This window comes from Ctenocephalides felis, unplaced genomic scaffold (genome assembly GCF_003426905.1).
Source record: "Ctenocephalides felis isolate EL2017-DRISC unplaced genomic scaffold, ASM342690v1 CF-g0.4_SCAFFOLD_00845, whole genome shotgun sequence".
Classification (NCBI taxonomy): Eukaryota; Metazoa; Arthropoda; class Insecta; order Siphonaptera; family Pulicidae; genus Ctenocephalides; species Ctenocephalides felis.
The window spans coordinates 49,711,519-49,730,426 of NW_020536999.1; the positions used below are offsets into that span (position 1 = coordinate 49,711,519).

General features: G+C 28.4%; 1 protein-coding gene across 1 annotated transcript; it reads right to left on the minus strand.

Annotated features, from left to right (window-relative positions):
- Positions 1-50: 50 nt before the first annotated feature.
- On the minus strand, positions 51-18,282 carry LOC113375063. Its single transcript, XM_026615018.1, has 7 exons — positions 18,146-18,282; positions 14,568-14,762; positions 12,842-13,004; positions 9,447-9,499; positions 2,427-2,606; positions 523-685; positions 51-317 (listed from the first exon to the last, which is right to left on the minus strand). The coding sequence occupies exons 1-7, from the start codon at positions 18,231-18,233 to the stop codon at positions 260-262; spliced, it is 900 nt and encodes a 299-aa protein (XP_026470803.1). The 5' UTR covers positions 18,234-18,282; the 3' UTR covers positions 51-259.
- Positions 18,283-18,908: the final 626 nt, after the last annotated feature.

Consider the following 18,908-nt stretch of genomic DNA (forward strand, 5'->3'; position numbering starts at 1 on the left):
TTCTGTGAAAGCTCAATTTTAATCAAGCATATGAATGAATCAGGCGATTATTTTAGGAATGTAAAGATTTTTATTTTAATTTATTTGGTGCATATCTAAAAAGTATACAAATTTTATTTAACAATATTTAAAATCATCTTAAGAACATTTCATAAGAAAATATTAATATGCTAATATAACACACGCAAGTAATACTTAGTTTGATCATATCTGTAAATAATATGTGTATCATATAAAATATTTGATTAACCCTGCAATTTCACTGTTTCTTCTGCTTGCTGCTCCATTCTAAAAAGCTACCTTCGTAGTATCTTGATCTGAAAGTTTACAGTAATTTGAATTAATTTTTTTCTTAAAACAGAATGAGTTTCAGTTATTTTGTCATGATTATAATTATGATATTTTTTTTTGTTTATTTCAAATCATGAACATATGATGAGATTTAATAAGAAATCTATTCCGAATTTAGTTTTTAATAAATCTGTGAAATTAATGTTATGTATAAAAAGAATATCTTCTTACTTCTTGTAACACAATCCCAATGCTGTTTCCATAGCTTCCTTTGCTCGTTTTCCGGAACGGCAACTAAAAATGATTTCAGTATCGAATGTTGGTTTATCTCTTCCGAATTTGGTTTTGAATTCTTCAGGAGACATGTTCTTGAGAGCATTTTCCAATTCACGTACTGAAACAAAATAATCAAATTTATAAAAAGAAAATCATATAATCTCTAAGAATTGTATAACCAATTACAAGTAAACTTATAACGCCACAATACTCATCCCGTTCTTAAATCAGAATTTGTTTTCAAAGCGAGCAAACTTTATGTATTAATTTAAATTCAATAATTACTTCGTTCTTCTTTATATATTATTGCATCAGTATTTTATGTAAAATACTGATAACCGTAATTTTTAACACCACCGAGAAATTATACAGCGTTTTTCAAGTGATTTTTTATATAAATTTTATCAAACGATTGTATATTTGTTTTATTAATAAAACAACTTTTAATTGCATCTTTAAAACAATTGTATTTTTAACTCATAATGAAATGACGGGTTTATTATAGTTCTGTTTAAATTACTTCCATATATAAAGTGGAGCAAATTAGCTCCAATTTAAATTAAGTCTGATAAAATCATAGCTGAATCAAAAAGTATTGAATTTTAATTAAATACACTTAATTATCAAACTTAAATAAATGGAAATATTATTACAAGAGTTTAAAACCACAATTGTGAAATAAAAGAATGAAAATTTATGGAAAATCTCTCCATAGCGTCAATATGTAAAAAATTGAAAAAAAAAGGCAATTATTTATATACTCGTTTCGAGTTGTCTCATCTCATCCAGCTAAAGTTAAACGAACTAGTGAATGAATACTATAATAACAAAATGATATATAAATGGCGTTATTATAAAATTATGAAATAATTGGTACAAAATTGTAGTACATTTTTAATTTGTAAATAAATAGCCTTGTATGACGAAAAACCTAAGCGAATCAAGTAACTTATTAAAATTGAAATGAAGAGCCCAAAGCGTCAGAAAATAATATATATATATATATATATATATATATATATATAATAAATGTATATATAATTATTAATTATATGTTATTGTAGGTATCGATTCTTTTCATATTAAGAGCGTGTTGGCGATGGTTTGAACTAGGAAATGCAATACCGATATACTAATTTATAAAATTTATTTTATACTAATTTCCGAAACTTTATCAAGATAAATAATAATATACTCTAATTATGGAGTATACTTATTTGAAATAATAAATTGGCCCTACATTATTTTCAAACTGCGATACGTTTTATGTAAAATAATATTTTACAATTGTAATAAAAAGCAAAAATATTTAGTAATTAATATGATTAATATGTACGAAGTGAGGAAAAAGGCAGTGGTATTTATGATTTAAAATATTTTGGCGCAAATATCACTTTAAAAAAAAACCGTTACATTTTTATATAAGATAATTATTACAACATGATTATCTATCAGTCCGATTCCATTTATTTTAAAATGATATGAAGCCCTTTGATAAGCATTAAATATTCAGTTTAATGACGAGTTGAGATAATATTATGACATTTGTTTATACTATAGAACTACTTAAAGCTGCATCTGTTTATGCGATTATGGAATTTAAAGATGAGAAATTTAAGCTCGAGTGTAATATGTATCAAATAGCGCTTTATGTAAAAATATCCAAATACCGGTATTTTTTAAGATAAATACCAGTATCAAAACCGCCGAAAATTCGGGCGGTATATCAGTGTTGCATTCCCTAATTTGAACCACTCTATGATATGCTAGGGACTTATTATTATTCATAAAAAACATGGATAAAAACGAACTTTGAAAATCCATTTTGGCAGATTTTAAACAGAATATTTAATACTCACATGGAATGTTTATAGCCGTCGGAATTTTTCCTTCCTGCTCCAATTCCTCCGGTTGACGAACATCAATAAGTAAAACTTCTGGTTTCTGTGGCAAATCAACTATTTCTTCATAAGTAGCGATTCTGCCAGTGTCATGTTGTGTATCGTTAAAGTTAGGGCAAGTAGATTGCCCTTTGCAAGCTGCAATGGTAATTAGTGCGAAAACTATAATTGTCTTCATTTTTATCAAATAATTGAATCGGACAGTTTAAATGTTATTTTAAAGTCTGTTGTCAGAAAAATACTGAGCACTCCGGAGTCGCCGGTGTGGTTTATATACTCAAGCGTATCAAACGCAGGCACGGATTGATTGCGAAAACAATTTATAGTAGGTTCAAATCTTTTCTGAAACAAATTTTGACAATAGCAATTTGACAAAAAAAATGCCCGTAAAATGTATTTAAAAATTTATTAGATAAAATATATTAAGATCGATTTTATATATGTCATAAAATTATTTAACGATTAAAGAATTTTCACGAAATTTTTATAAAATGAATGTCTCAAATCAATGGAATATTGTTAGTTTTAGTCCTGATAAAAAACCGACGATATACGTTTAATGCAGCGGTCGGGGAACTTTTACAAATCATTATTATTTTTACCCCCAAATTATTCTTGTACTAGTTGATATTATGCTCATGGCGGATATTTATTACCCTCATAAGGACAACTTTGCAAATGCAGTAAACATCGATTAAAAATACTAAATTTTATTCCCAAAAATTCCATTTTTCCCCATTTGGGGTAATTTACCCCGGCTTTCCGACCACTGGTCTATTGGCCTATTGTTACGTTCGAGTTACGATATAATTATGTTACGTCTAAGTTACGATTTTTTGTGATTTTTAGTCATACCTTGACGCATAATTTATAAAAATTTGGAAATTAATTATAAACGTTAATACAACAGCTTTTTGACTGTTGCATTTTTTTTTACTTAAAATTTGAAAAATACTGATGACATGTGCGAAATAGATGACAAATGAACTGTTACATGTGATATGTTTTGACAAAAAATCACTTTCTCTAGAATTTAAATTTTTGATTTTTTTTATTTGCCGAAATTATTATCATACTCATAATATATATATATATATATATACTAGATGACCCGACAGACGTTGTCCTGTACCCACCTCTACGTTTTTTAATATCCTATACTAATATTTATACCGTTCAGTTAAAAATATTCATTATTGTTTTTCGAGTTACTATTTACACCAATATATGAGTGATGTTAAATGCAGTACTGTTTCAAATAAAATGATTATTCTCAATTCTCACAGTTAACACTTTAATTATCCCTTTAACAAATATTAAAATATGTTCAATAAAATTATATATTAAAAATTATACACTGCGATTTATAGAACAAATTTATTTCCAATAGCTCAATTTATTTTATTGAATTTAAGGGTACTATTTTTAATACTACAATATTTTTAGACATACCTGTAGATGTGGATGTTTAAATGAATGATTTTTTGTTTATTCACGGCTAAAACATTGATTTTCCAAATTTATCACCATGTATTTATTGTCATAGCATAGATACGCATGTTGAAAATTGAAATCTTTTAAAAAGTATAACAAATTCAGAAAGAATTAATATATAGCATGCGGTCAAGGTACAATATCACCTTGGATTTTCCTACCCAAAATAATTGCTTAAATAATGTTGCCTACAATTTTTACAATTTCGAACCATATTTTAACTGGCTTTTAGTATTTTAATATCTAAATTGCATTTTTCACACTAATAATTCAATATACATTATTACTCAAGTTCATATTTGAAGTGAATTAATTTGTCAAATTTTGTTCACATGTGCTCTATTCAACCTACTATCAACAAACTTATTGCAGTAAATGGAGATGAAAAAAGCGTATGCCCAGCTAATCTTAATCTAAAGTTCAGAAGTGCAAACAATTTGCATTGCGTCACCACCCCCCGCATTAATTGGATTATAACTCTTTTAATTCTGATTTTATCATAACTTGTAATATACTATTTTAAAGGTGATTAATTGAGCTACAACTTTCTCTATCATAAATTTTACCGTAACTTCTCTTATTTTGAAACGGCGAAGGGTTGAAGGGCTCGAAAGACACTCCGGTTGGACAGCCGCGCACTCTTTAAACAATTAGAACTCTATCAATATTTGTGTAACAAAAAAATAATAAAAAGCAATAATTAGTCTGAAAAATACCTTGAATTTTCATATATATACTTTTATACGTATTCTTTCAGAGATATTATAATGAGATTTTTTTTTTAAATGGATTTTTTTATGAAATCATGAGTTTGTTGAAAATCGTTTGTACTAATGTTATGGTATTTTCTAGAATCCATCAAGATCTCTCAAACCAAGTTAATTCTAGATGGAAAACGATTATTTTTAATTTTGGTGGAAATGGCACTCATAAACTATTTGATTTAAATGAAAAAAAACATTGTATGCGTCTTTTAATTGCATGATAGCTCACTCATTTTACACGCAGAAGCACTTCTTTTAAAGCTTATTTGGAGAACTATAAAAACCCATTTTGATAATTAACTTAATATTGTTCCTAGAACACTGTAAAATAGCGATTTATTAGGATTTTTATTGATATAATTTTGTTCATTACATAATTTTCGTTAAAATGTATATTTTTGAAGATATTAGCAAAAAACGATGAAAAACGCAAAAAAGAAACAAATTTTCAGTAGCCAGTAACTTGAAAAGTATTTGCTTTTTTGAAAAACATTATTAAACATTTTTCTCTTATAATTAGTTCTTTTATCCACACCCAGTGTTATTACACCACTGAAAAGAAATGGCATCCCCCCGGGTAGTGCAAAGGAGTCTAAATTGTTTTCACTTTTGAACTTGAGAGTAAGATGAGCCTAATTCCAAAATTCCAAACGAATTGGAAAACAGTAAAAAAAAGTTAAGACCCAAAGCGCTCCATTGAGTAAATATTCCGTACAAAATGCCAACCATTTGAATTTTTGACACAATGAAACTTCTAAATAATTTTTTGAATAAGTAATTTTTTTTGTATTGTAACTTAGTATAGCAAGGAAAAACGACTGCAAATTAAATATTTTTGAGCGCAATCACTTATGGCTCGCCCCATTGCACGAATTCGTACGGCGAATCTGTTCGCAAAGTGCGCAAACAAAATGATTCGCCGTGCGCGTCAGACGCATGCGCAGGCTGTCAAACGCATGTTATATTATTTGCATCTTATATTAATTTAATTTTTGGCACATCTCAGCTGCTTTTCGGCAATAATAATGTATACATTACATTTTCCTTATTTATAATCATGAATTTATTATATTTTATTATTGCCTTAGCCTATAAGTGAATAGAAATGTTTGGCAAATGACAGTTGTCATTTGTTTTTAATGTCAAACCATGCCTTAAATATTTTAAAGGTCAAACAATGATAAGCGGTTTTTTGTAATTTTTTTCATTTATTTCTACAATCTAACTATATTTCTATGAATCAAAACATTCTAGAAAATTTCCCGAACAAACTTCAGGAAGATTCATGAAAATCCGAATTATAGTTTAGGAGAAAAAATGAAACTTACATTGTTACAGAAGTATTTTATATATAAGATATATATATATACATATACTACAATTTTATAAAATATATATCGAACTATTTCAGAGATATTTTAAAGTGCTATTTATATTTCGGTTTGTATAAATAACCAATAGCAATGAAGTATTTTATTTGAACGTTCACAAATTTTCTCTAAAAAAATTATCACATAATTTTTATGAGATCTTCAACATTTAACAAGTTACACACTAATTCGGTGTATTCGATATCGAATAAAATTGATAACAATAGTTATATTGATTTAAGAAAATAAATATAAATCATATTTCCTCTATCAACTTTTTGCTTAAATTCTCAATGTATAATAGCGCAATCAAAATTACTTTTTTTTGCTATATTGAGAATCATTAGTTTTTATACATGTTTTGCTGCTCAGAATATATTGTTTTTAGATCATAAAAAACTACATGAAATAATTTATGGTCAGAAACAGGTTTTTGCGATATCTTCGGATATTAACAGCATACTTTTGTCTAATGGAAGTTGTTTTATTAAACGATGTACGATAAATTTGAAGTTTCGTTATGGTCTTGACTATTAATTCAAAATTTATTATACGATATAATATATATTATGTTTTGGATTGCACGCTGTATTTATGATCTCGTATGGAATTGAGAATTATTTATATATTTATGCTGGTATGATCAAAAGTATTAACATTATAAATATAATTTTGAATCACACAAATATTCCGAAGTATAATAGTCACAATCACAAAACATGTCAAAAAAGAACATCAGTATTTAATTAATAAAACATTCATTTTGTGAGATAAAAAAGGTGTAAAAATGGAATTGGGATCAATATATAGAAAAATATATATGTAAATACGCATATTTATATATAATATATTACATTTTGCATTATTTATTTAAACAATTTCAACAAAAGGGGGTATTCTAGTATAGAAATTCAAAAAAATATATTTTTCTTTTGTTTCTTATTTTAAAAGTTTCACTAATAATATTTGTACTAAAGGATTTTTAAAAATTCAAATTATTTTCGGAGATACATCTGTTTGACCATGACAATCCTCTATTGTTTCTTTCCTTTTGCGAAACTTTAAACGTAAAACTATCTTCTTCAATATGATACCCACGATTTCTCGAATTCTACTGAACCGTTTTACTTGAAACTTTTGAAGAATTATAATTCTTTTTTATAGACTTCTCAGGCATATACTAGCCACATCTCCTAATTTTAATTTTACTATTTAAAAAAAATCAAGAAAACAAACAAAAAAGTGGTAGAAAGTTGATCAGTTTTTTTTCAAACAGTCACCATTTTGTCAAAAATTTATTTTTCATTTATTACTAGAACAGTTGCAAAAGTGGGCATGGTCACATGTCATCTTTTTGGAACCTCTCACTTTAGCCACTGATAATTTTTAAAATTATTAAATGTTTTTGTTTCATTTTTTTCTGTACTCTTGTAGCGTTGATAAAGAAATTCTAAAAAAATGATAGTATAAAATTAATTGCCTTTCTGATTTAAAAATGACCTAAAATTCGTGCCCCTTCAAACAATGGCTCCTACGATTTATTTCTCAACTAACAAACAATTCAATTTAAATAAGAACAGTAATAATATTAAAAATGAGAATGATCTAATTTTAATATTTATTAAAATTTTATTATTTTATAAGAATTTTTTTATATAAAAAAACAGAAAGATCAAACAGAAAATTAGCAATAGTTTTATTATTCAAATCTTTGCTAATTACAAAGTTGTTACAGTAACAATAAACATTGGGAAAGATTTCTATCGTACCTTGTGACCTATTCAAGGTTGCAATTTTCTACAAGAACATGTCAACAATGATGCTAATTTATGCTGATGAATATGACTCATCATACAAATGACTTTGAAAATATTGATATATTTAATTTGACTTCTGCATTTTAATCAGTATGTATCTGTATTTGTGTGGGATTTTTATTTTTTAACATATCTTAGTATGCAAAAAATAGAAATATTCTCGTAAGTAGATTTGAAAAAAACTATCGCATTTCGCTATTATTTTCCAATAATTTAATTCAAAATTATTTTCGGCAGATAATATTCTAAAACAAATTCTTTTCATTAGATATAGTATTAAATTTTATTTTTAAATTCATTGTGATTCTCTCACAACATGGTCCTGCCTTCGAGCCGAGAACCAATTAATTATAATTGTTATTATTATAATCATAATCATATATGTATTACAACATAGCTAATCGCAAAATCAATCGCATTTATATGAGTGAAACAGATCAGATATAAATTTTTGAATATAAAATTTCATTTTATTATGTGGTTAATAATATACTGCAGTTTTGGAATCGTCAAAAGTTTATAGTGCATCTAACTAACTACACAAATTATTAACTTCTTTTCACAAAAAGTTTATTATTCCATAAAAAAATACAAATTCCCATAATAAAATTATTTTACAAAGCGTATTCAAAAAGTAAGGTTCTGAAGTTTTGCGTGCAATTTGATTTTATCAAACTTTGTTTTTATTTAATCATATTCCTACAGTTTGAAATACATATATCATACAGTTTCTTTTGGACAAATTAAAAATATTAAGTTGATATCGAAATAAATATATGAAGCTTTCAAATATGAGTAAAATTGTTGAAAAAATAAGGAAATGTGGAAGATGTTGAAAATATAGTTTTTGAAACAGCAGCTAGTTTTTCTAATAAAGATCTGTAACAATTAACTGGGTAAAAAGACAAAAATAATAATAGTAGTGATTTCGAAAAAGATAAAAAAAAACATTCAAAAATAAATGGATCCGTAATGAATCTGCTCTGAGAAGCAACCTTTTCCAAGACGGTCGAAAAGATAAGGACGAAGAACCTTAAGCTGAACGCCACTTATAAACTTTTTTTTTATATTGCCTTAAGATAAATTGTTGATACGTTAAAAAATAGTTCGTAGCACGTATTTTTTTAATTTTTTAGGCATTAAAGCTCTAAATTCTGATTCGGAATTTCATCGCGTAAAAGTCCCCCAAAAGCGTTTGAATGATTTTAATCTCACAGATTTGCTCAATCTGTGACGATGAGGTATATGGCTTTGACATCGGAACCAATAATTCATAATAATAGAAATCAGACGATCCAAACAAGATACTTCTACCAAAAGGGTAAAAGTATTCTGCCCTTTACATTTGCTAAAAACAAAGCACAAACACAAAATTTGTTCTTGGATCGTACTGAACTTGAAAATTTTTCTTACTGTTTGAACACGCCTTGTATTTATACTAAATTATGTGCAACCCTTCACACAACTTTTTCATAATAGTTTCCGAAAAAATTCATAAATTTTGCAGATTCTTTTCTATTTATTGAGTATTACCTCCGGCATTCCTTTTGGACCAGTCTTCAAAGCTTCCTTTGTAGTTCCTGGCGCTATATAAAAAATAATTCGACTTTAATAGTACATCTATTTACGAATAACTATTTATATTTATGTATCTATTTCAGCATTTATGTATTTATTATACACAATGTTTCCAAATTATTTTATTATGCCAGGAATTTATATGATTTATTGTCTAATATTGTTTACTACAAAAATGATGATGGAATTAATGTAACATCATTGAACTAGTTGGCCCTTATTATAGTAGTACCCTTAAGGGTATTTATGCATTTGGGGTAATTATGCATGTATAATTACCTATGAGTTAAAATAGATCATGAATTAAAATTTAATTGCTTTATATTAAAAAATGAAACATTTATAAACACACACACAGATAAATAAATTTTGTGTTATATTTGAAAAGAAAAATTTTGATTTTATTACACAACAGTAATGAATTACACGACCACAAAAATGAAGTGTTTTTTAGTTGAACTTTTCTAAGTAAATGAAAGTGAATCCGCAAATTATCTGTTTCATTGAAGTGCTCTTTGGCAAACCACATTTTTTGTTTTTTGGTCTGACGTTAACACAAACAAAGCGGATGGTTTCCCGACTCGTGAATAGTCCACGTATAACTGCCCATGTGAAAAACAATGATTTTCTAAATAATCTATTTGAAATTTATCCCGCAAACTCTAAGCGATTGGCCTTGCGACTTGTTAATTGTCATTGCGAACGCAAGGCGGACTGGAAATTGCAATCGTTTGAAGTCAAACGGAAGACCAGTCGGAATCATTGGTATGTCACCAAATCGCCAGCAATTTTTGATTGAATGGTGAAATTCAGTGCGTGTACATTATTATTCTTTGCAGCAAGAATTGCTCGTTGACTTAACTAAGCATAATTCTGATAATTCTCACTAATGCCATTACTCGAATTTTGAATTACGGTCTGTGAAGTTCCAGCAATTTGCATTAAGGCACGATGCCATGCACTAATTTTCTTAGCTATGAACCTCGCGGAGCCCGAGACCTTTTGCAACGAATTCAAAATTGTCGAAATCGGCTCGTGCGTTCTGGAGTTATATCGCCAGGAAGGAAGACCCGACTTATTTATATATATATATATATATATATATATATATATATATATACCAAGAAGCATCCTGACCAGAAACGGATACTGCCCGAGAGAGATCAGGACATGGATCGCAAGCACCAAGGCGGCGTTCACGAAGAAGAGAACGCTACTGACGAGCAAACTGAGTCTAGACTTGCGAAAGAGACTAATAAAGTGCTACGTATGGACCATAGCTCTGTACGAATCGGAGGCGTGGACTCTAAGAAAGGCCGACAAGAACTATCTAGAGAGTTTTGAAATGTGGTACTGGAGGCGAATGGAGAAGATAAAGTGGACAGACAAAATAACAAATGAAGAAGTCCTGAGAAGAGTAGGCGAAGAAAGGACTCTACTGAGCACAATCCTGAGAGGAAATGAAAAGTGGGTCGGACCCCTTCTGCAAAAAGAGTGCCTCCTGCACGACGTCATCGAGGATAAAATATAGAAGGAGTGAAAGAAAGAAGAATGCAGACGATTTACGACTTACACGACAAGAGAAAATGCAGGGAACTAAAAGCCGAAGTACAGGATCAAGAAGCATGAAGACAAGTTCGAAAAGGTAAAAATATGAAAAATGTGATAGGAATAGGAATGATAGACGAAGGGTAAGGGAATCATTTATTTGTGGCAGCTCTCACACCATGGACCTGCCTTCGGGCAGACTACCATTTATTATAATTATATATATATATATATATATATATATATAAGTGTGTGTGTGTATGTGTGTATTTGCGTGTTATTTTATTTGGTGTGATTCATATTTAAATCAATGAACTTTAATCCATGGTTTGTTTTAGATAAATATTGCGAATGACTTATATAATTTTTTATTGCGGAATCACGCAGTATTAATTACAAATTCATGCATAATTATATAATATAAATCGCATATAATGCTTTATGTCAACAAATTAAAATGCACCAAGAGTTATCAATAACGTTCTTGCTAATGAGGATCACGATGCAATACAATCGGATTCATTTGCTCAGATTATTATCACAATTATTGGATGCACCCATGTGAAGAAAACAAGCAAAATAAATTAATGGAAATACACATATGCGTGCATAAGAGGCATTCATTATGAAGGTTGAATGATATTTTTATATAAAAATAGGTAATAAAGTACTAAACGATAGTAATTTCGATCTAAAATTGAATTAGATGCGGTCAAGGTTATTCGGAATGATTTTACTACGGTTTGTTTATCATAAATTTAGTATTGTGAAATGATCAGAATGGGAATGGAAAAACATTATGAAAAAATAATATAATTTTTTTTTTGCCCTTTCCAACCGCATAGTAAATGATTACGTCTTTTAATAAAGAACCGAGGGATAAATGTGATCACAATGTTAATTTTGAATATTTTCAAAATTTGATACAGATAACTATGAAGACCTGGTATAATTGATTGAGGCATCCCATAAAATTTCTGACTATACTATTCTATAATAAATTCAGATTATTATTTTTAGAAATAAAAAAATAAAATGAGTATGTTTATAGAGTTCTTCAAGATCTTAAAACCATACATTCTGAAGTTATGCTTTTGTTATACTAAAAACAAATAGATGTGCTGTTAAGAAGCTTGAATCCCAGAAAAAATTTGAGAAACTTAAGCAATTTGTAACAAATAAGTAATGTTACCACGTTGTAAGATTTAACCCTTTGCTCTCATATGCCTGCTCTTGGCCACCATAGCATACATGCGTTCATACAGCCCACAGTAATTATAAAACATAACTTTTATATATAAACATATTACTAGATAAGTATAAATTAAAATATATTTAAAGTTCACGAAACAATTGCTAAATCTTGTTTATACATCCAAAACTTCCGTTTTATGTATTCCTGCAGCTCTATCGATAGAAATTATTTCCGAGTATGATACCTATCTCCGAATTTAATTCGAGGGTAAAGGGTTGATTTTACTTTGAGTTTTTGGACCCGAAAAGTTTATTTATTAACGAAGTAACAAACATCTAACATTTAGTTTATTCAGATAATTGAATAACTACTGGTAATATAAAAATCGGCAGATAACAGAAACTTAAATTTAAATTTACTATAACAAGCTTTTGGGAGGACAAAAGTGGTTGCCTGTCGAAAAACATGCCAATCCACCAGCTTGAGATTATTAATTAATAGCAGCTTGTTATATGTTTTCATTTAGAAATCCATTATATAAACATAAAATATGTTTTGAATTTCTCAAATATATGTTTATGAATTTAAATTAAGTATATAAACTTACTTTTTGTAACCTAGCTGAAGAGCTTGATCCAGAGCTTTAGCCGATCTTCCGCCTAGTTTACAATGAAAGATGATTTCTGTATCAGGTTCTGGTTTTGGTCTGCCGAATTTTTCTTGAAATTCTTCTTTTGGCATGTTTTGTAAAACATCGCTTACTGTACTCACTGAAATAAATAAATAATATATAAACTTAATTATTTATAAATAAAGTTTACATAAATAAACTAAAACTTAATAAAACAAATCCAAATTAAAACATTATAACCATTAAATAATTTAATATAAACATTTTAATATAAACATTGAAACATGAAATTTTGATTTTGTATATAATAATAAATTAATATATTTCAATTTCATATAAGACAATAAAATATTAAAATGAATTAGTATAAATAATCCATGAGGGTGGTCAATTTTTGCAAATCTTCATCGACCAGAATAGTAAATTTCATCAAATAATATAATAATCATAAATAAACCAAATTTGCGTTAACTGTCTCCTTTTTTAGAGTTTTCAGTAATTATAAAAGTTTAGTTTTTAAATAAAGTAGGCAAAATAGAAATATATTCTCACGATTACACAAAAAACTTATTTAATTACACAAATATATAATTATATGTTCAAATAATAAAATTCTTTTCAATAAAAAGTTTTTTCGGCACTCATTCAATTAAATAAAAGCTTATGTTAGGTAATTCAAAAATTTTGATAATCTAATATACGTTACGAGTCTTGATTTGGCTCACCTTCAGTGCGATACTTATAAATAATTAAAAAAATACAAATACAAAAAACAATAAATAATTCCAAATCAAGGTTCGAAAAATAAGAATAATTACTGTTTCAAATTACCTAACTTTGGATTTTGTTTGAATACTTGAAAACTTGTCATTAAATTCACTATTCGAAACAGTTGGGCTGATCTTCGAAGTGGTGAAAAAGATTGGATGATCTTCGAGGGCGGCTTCTCAAAGTCAACCGATTTTAAAAATTTATTTCTTGAAAATTTAGAGCAGTTGTGGTATTTTTTTTCTGCGGTCCTAATGTTATTCACAGTTACGGTTCCAAAGTTTAAATGATAAAAATTAATAAAAGTTAACCACTATAACCAAAAAAAATGATCATAAATTTTACCAAAGCTCTAGGTTGCACTCAATAATTTCCAAATAACGTGAGATATTTTTTTCATATTTTTTCAGGACAGTTAAGGTCAATTATGCTTATTTATCTATAGTCAATACTATCACCCCATTTCGGCTTGATGTCAAATCTTGGGCACCCTGTATATAGTACTCTTGTTGCATTTATATATTAAATAATCTTAATTTTAAGGACGTTTCGCGACTAGATAATATAATTTCTAATAACTAAAATATGATTATATAGTATATATAATTTCTAATTACTAAAAAATGAAGATAACAGGGCCGGATTCAGAAATTTGGCGCCCTGGAGCACTGACAAAAATTCCGCCCCATTTTTATATCTCATTTTTGTAAAACTAAAATCTATTTTATTGCAGAAAATTTATCACGCATTACATATTTGTTCTATGTATATATATAATTTTTTCCTTAATTTCCAAATTTTGCCCTGAAAATTTGCCGCCCTGAGCCCCTAGCCCCGACTGCCCCTACTGTAAATCCAGCACTGACTGGGATATATATATATATATATATATATATATATCTTCTAATAATACTCTATAATTTATTATACTTACACGGAATATTGATACTGGTAGGAATCTTGCCAAATTGTTTTAGTTCATCCGGCTCTCGCACATCGATTAGCAAAACAGTTGGTTTCTCTGTCAAAGACTTCACTTCTTCATAAGTTGCTATTCTATCGACGGACATTATTGAGGATACGTGTACTGATCTCGAAAATAAACTTCCGCTTTTTGATATGACGGTGACTGCAATATATTTTAACAAATATACTTTTATTTTTGATTAGAATAATCAATATTCTAATCGTAATTAATTCCTTTTATCAAATGATTCGTTTAATATATCACCGATAAATGGTTCTTAATTTCGATAACAAGTACGCAAGATCAGATATTGCTTGGACTACTGACGAACACAAGAATGATTATACAAACTTACTTTGTTTGATTATTTAATCATAGATAAAAGAAGAGTATTTAATATTAATGAATGGTATTTATTCTAATTATTGACAATTCTATTTAAAGGTTCATTTAATATTTATAGGTCAGATATCGATGAACGAATGTTGATGTACCGGCCTTGTCACAGTCGGAGAAAAAAGCAAAAATATTCTGCTTCTGATAAATTGAAACTAGTTGTAGGGTAGTTGTAGTTGCCCCAAGTCGAGCTTTATCAAAAGACGTTTAGATTTTCGAAATCGGTGCAACTGTTTTTGATAAAAAGCCGATGAAGCTATGTCTAATTTTGGCTCACATACTTTTTTCCAAATTTGGAGTCATAAGATTTTGAAGGAATTGAAGGGTCCATAATAAATATAAAATTAGCAAATCCGATTTTCTGGAAAAAACATCAACTTGTATTTCAGACAGTTAAATATTTTGCAATAATTTAAAGATATACATAATGTAGGTAACAATTACTTGAAAATACAATAATGATTGAAGAGTAAGAATTTATATAAGCAAATTTCCACTTGGATGCCGCCAGAGAAAGGGTTAATTTAGATTTTCAGAACTTGGATCTAATTTTAATTATTTTATGGATTTACAATAATTACAATAAATGTGCTGTAAATCAATAATTTTAACACTTTTAGGAATTTTCAATAATTGCATTTTATGAAATCTCATGGACCCTAGATCAATATATTCAACTCTATCAGGGATTTACAATAATTGCACTTTATAAAGTCTCACGGACCCGAGATCAACAATTTTAACTTTTTTAAAGATTTACCATATTTGAATTTTATGAAGTCCCATGGACCCTAGATCAATAATTTCAACTGTTTTATGGATTTACAGTAATTACACTTTATAAAGTCTCATGGACCCCACACCATAATAATTTTATCTCTTGTAGGGATTTACAATAATTGCGCTTTATAAAGTCTCATGAACCCTAGATCAATTTTAATTTTTTTTAAAGATTTTCAATAATTGCACTTCATAAAGTCTCATGGACCCTACATCAATAATTTTAACTCTATTAGAAACTTACAATAATTGGACTTTATAAAGACTCATGGACCCTAGATGAATAATTTGAACTCTTTTAGAGATTTACAGTAATTACACTTTATAAAGTCTTATGGACCCTAGACCATAATAATTTTATCTCTTGTAGGGATTTACAATAATTGCGCTTCATAAAGTCTCATGGATCCTAGATCGATAATTTCAACTCTTTTAGGAATATACAATAATTGCACTTTATAAAGTCTGAGAGACCCTAGATCAACAATTCTAAACTTTTTTAAAGATTTACCATAATTGCATTTTATAAAGTTTCATGGACCCTAGATCAATAATTTCAACTCTATCAGGGATTTACAATAATTACTTTATAAAGTCTCATGGACCCTAGATCAACAATTTTAACTTTTGTAAAGATTTACCATAATTGCATTTTATAAAGTCTCATGGACCATAGATCAATAATTTCAACTCATTCAGGATTTACAATAATTGCACTTTATAAAGTTTTATGGACCCTAGATCAATAATTTTAATTCTTTTAGAGATTTACAGTAATTGCACTTTATAAAATCTCATGAACCCTGGATCAATAATTTCAACACATTTAGGGATTTACAATCATTGCACTTTATAGTCTCATGGACTCTAGATCAATAATTTCAACTCTTTCAGAGATTTACAATAATTGCACTTTATAAAGTCTCATGGACCCTAGATGAACTCTTATAGGGATTTATAGTAATTACACTTTATAAAGTCTCATGGACCCTAGATCAATAATTTCAACTGCTTTTAGGGAATTACAATCATTGCACTTTATAAAGTCTCATGGACTCTAGATCAATAATTTCAACCCTTTTAGGAATTTACAATAATTGCACTTTATAGTCTCATACACTCTAGGCGAATAAATTGAACTCTTTTAGGGATTTACAATAATTGCACTTTATAAAGTCTCATGGATCCTAGATCAATAATTTTAACTCTTTTAGGAATTGACAATAATTGCACTTTATGAAATCTCATGGACCCTAGATCAATAATTTCAACTCTATCAGGGATTTACAATAATTGCACTTTATGAAATCTCATGGACCCTAGATCAATAATTTTAACTCTTTTAGGAATTGACAATAATTGATCAATAATAGATTAATAATTCCTCTCTATCAGGGATTTACAATAATTGCACTTTATAAAGTCTCATGGACCCTAGATCAATAATTTCAACTCTATCAGGGATTTACAATAATTGCACTTTATAAAGTCACATGGACCCTAGATCAATAATTTCAACTCCTTTAGGGATTTACAATAAATGCACTTAATAAAGTCTCATGAACCTTATAGTTCAGTCATTATAATAAGTTCACCTCAGAATTTGAGATATCCAGCTGTAAGTCTGTAAATACTTGTTTTTGCACCCTAAAAGCTGTCTCAAAACCTACATATGTTGTGTACACCCTATCATATGTAGTTTTAAGACAACTTTTAGGGTGCAAAATACAAGTATTTACAGACTTACAGCTGGGTATCTCGAATTCCGAGATTCTTACCTAATTTAAGCTTAAATGACTGGACTATTAGAGATCAATAATTTTAGGGATTTACAACAATTGCACTTTATAAAGTCTCATGGGCTCTATATAAATAATTATAACTCTTTTAGGGATTTACAATAAATGCACTTCATGAAGTTTCATGGTCCCCTAAATGTTATAATCCAACTGATTTAATATTTGATATCTATATCTTATATATAATGAATTTATCTGAATACACACACTCGCTGTAAATTAATTATTCATTTGAATACTGGTTCTGAGGAAATTAGGAAGTTTTTTGCTATTGATCCATGAAAAATTACCAAGAGTTACAGAGCCCTGGTGTTCAATGTACCTTGAATAATGCCAGCACAGCACGGGCACAAATATAGAGCTTAATATAATAATAGTAATAATTAAAATGAATTCGATAAATCTACTAATTACAATATTGCTAATTGTATCAAATTAAATGACTTCATAAACATGCAATTTTTGCATTACTTCGAAAATGTGCTGTATTAAATTATTAAAATTTGAACTAAATAGACAACATGACCTGTCAATATTACAACCCATGTATGTATCAATTTATTAACTTACGATTATTTACAATTTGATTTCTACTAGCACATATTTGTTTGATATTAACTTTGGTCATGTATAACCTAAAACAACTTTTCAGAAACATCGTGACACAACAAAAATTTAGACACAAGTGCACTTTGCAGACTTAAAGATTGGTGAAATTTAACTAATAAGGATTACGTAAACCATAGGGTTTGACGTATGTTTACCATATCATGTGTTTAAAAAACAAATGTCAAAATATAGGACCAAATGAACTGACCTTCAATGAATCTTCAAAGATAATAATAGTTTACCGCTTGAAACGGGTTTTAAATTGTGCGCCTGTGAGTTAAGAAGAGAGCTGGAAATACCGTTTCTCAAAAAGTTTCTCTTTTGCCTTTTATCGTTTTCACTCGTTTTATTGTTTTCATTTTTAACTTTGGGTGGGATAAGTTATAGTAATCGAAAAAATCGAAAATTATTTTTTTACATAACTTTACGTTTTCTAAACATTTATGCTTTACGAAAAATAAATGTTTGTATGTGCGTGTGTTTGGATGTATGTATTAATTAGGGCGAATACTAATTTTCGTCCACGATTTTGAGAACACGGATAAACCTATGTTTACTTATCTATGGATAAACCGATTTGCATGATTCAAGAAGTATTCGATTCCTACTGAGGGAGACGTGCTGATTAATTTTTGAAAAAGGCAGGTCCAGCCGTTTTGAAGATACGGGGCAAAGGGTGCCAGAAATGGAAATTTTTGGGAAGGCAGGTTCACCGGTTTTGAAG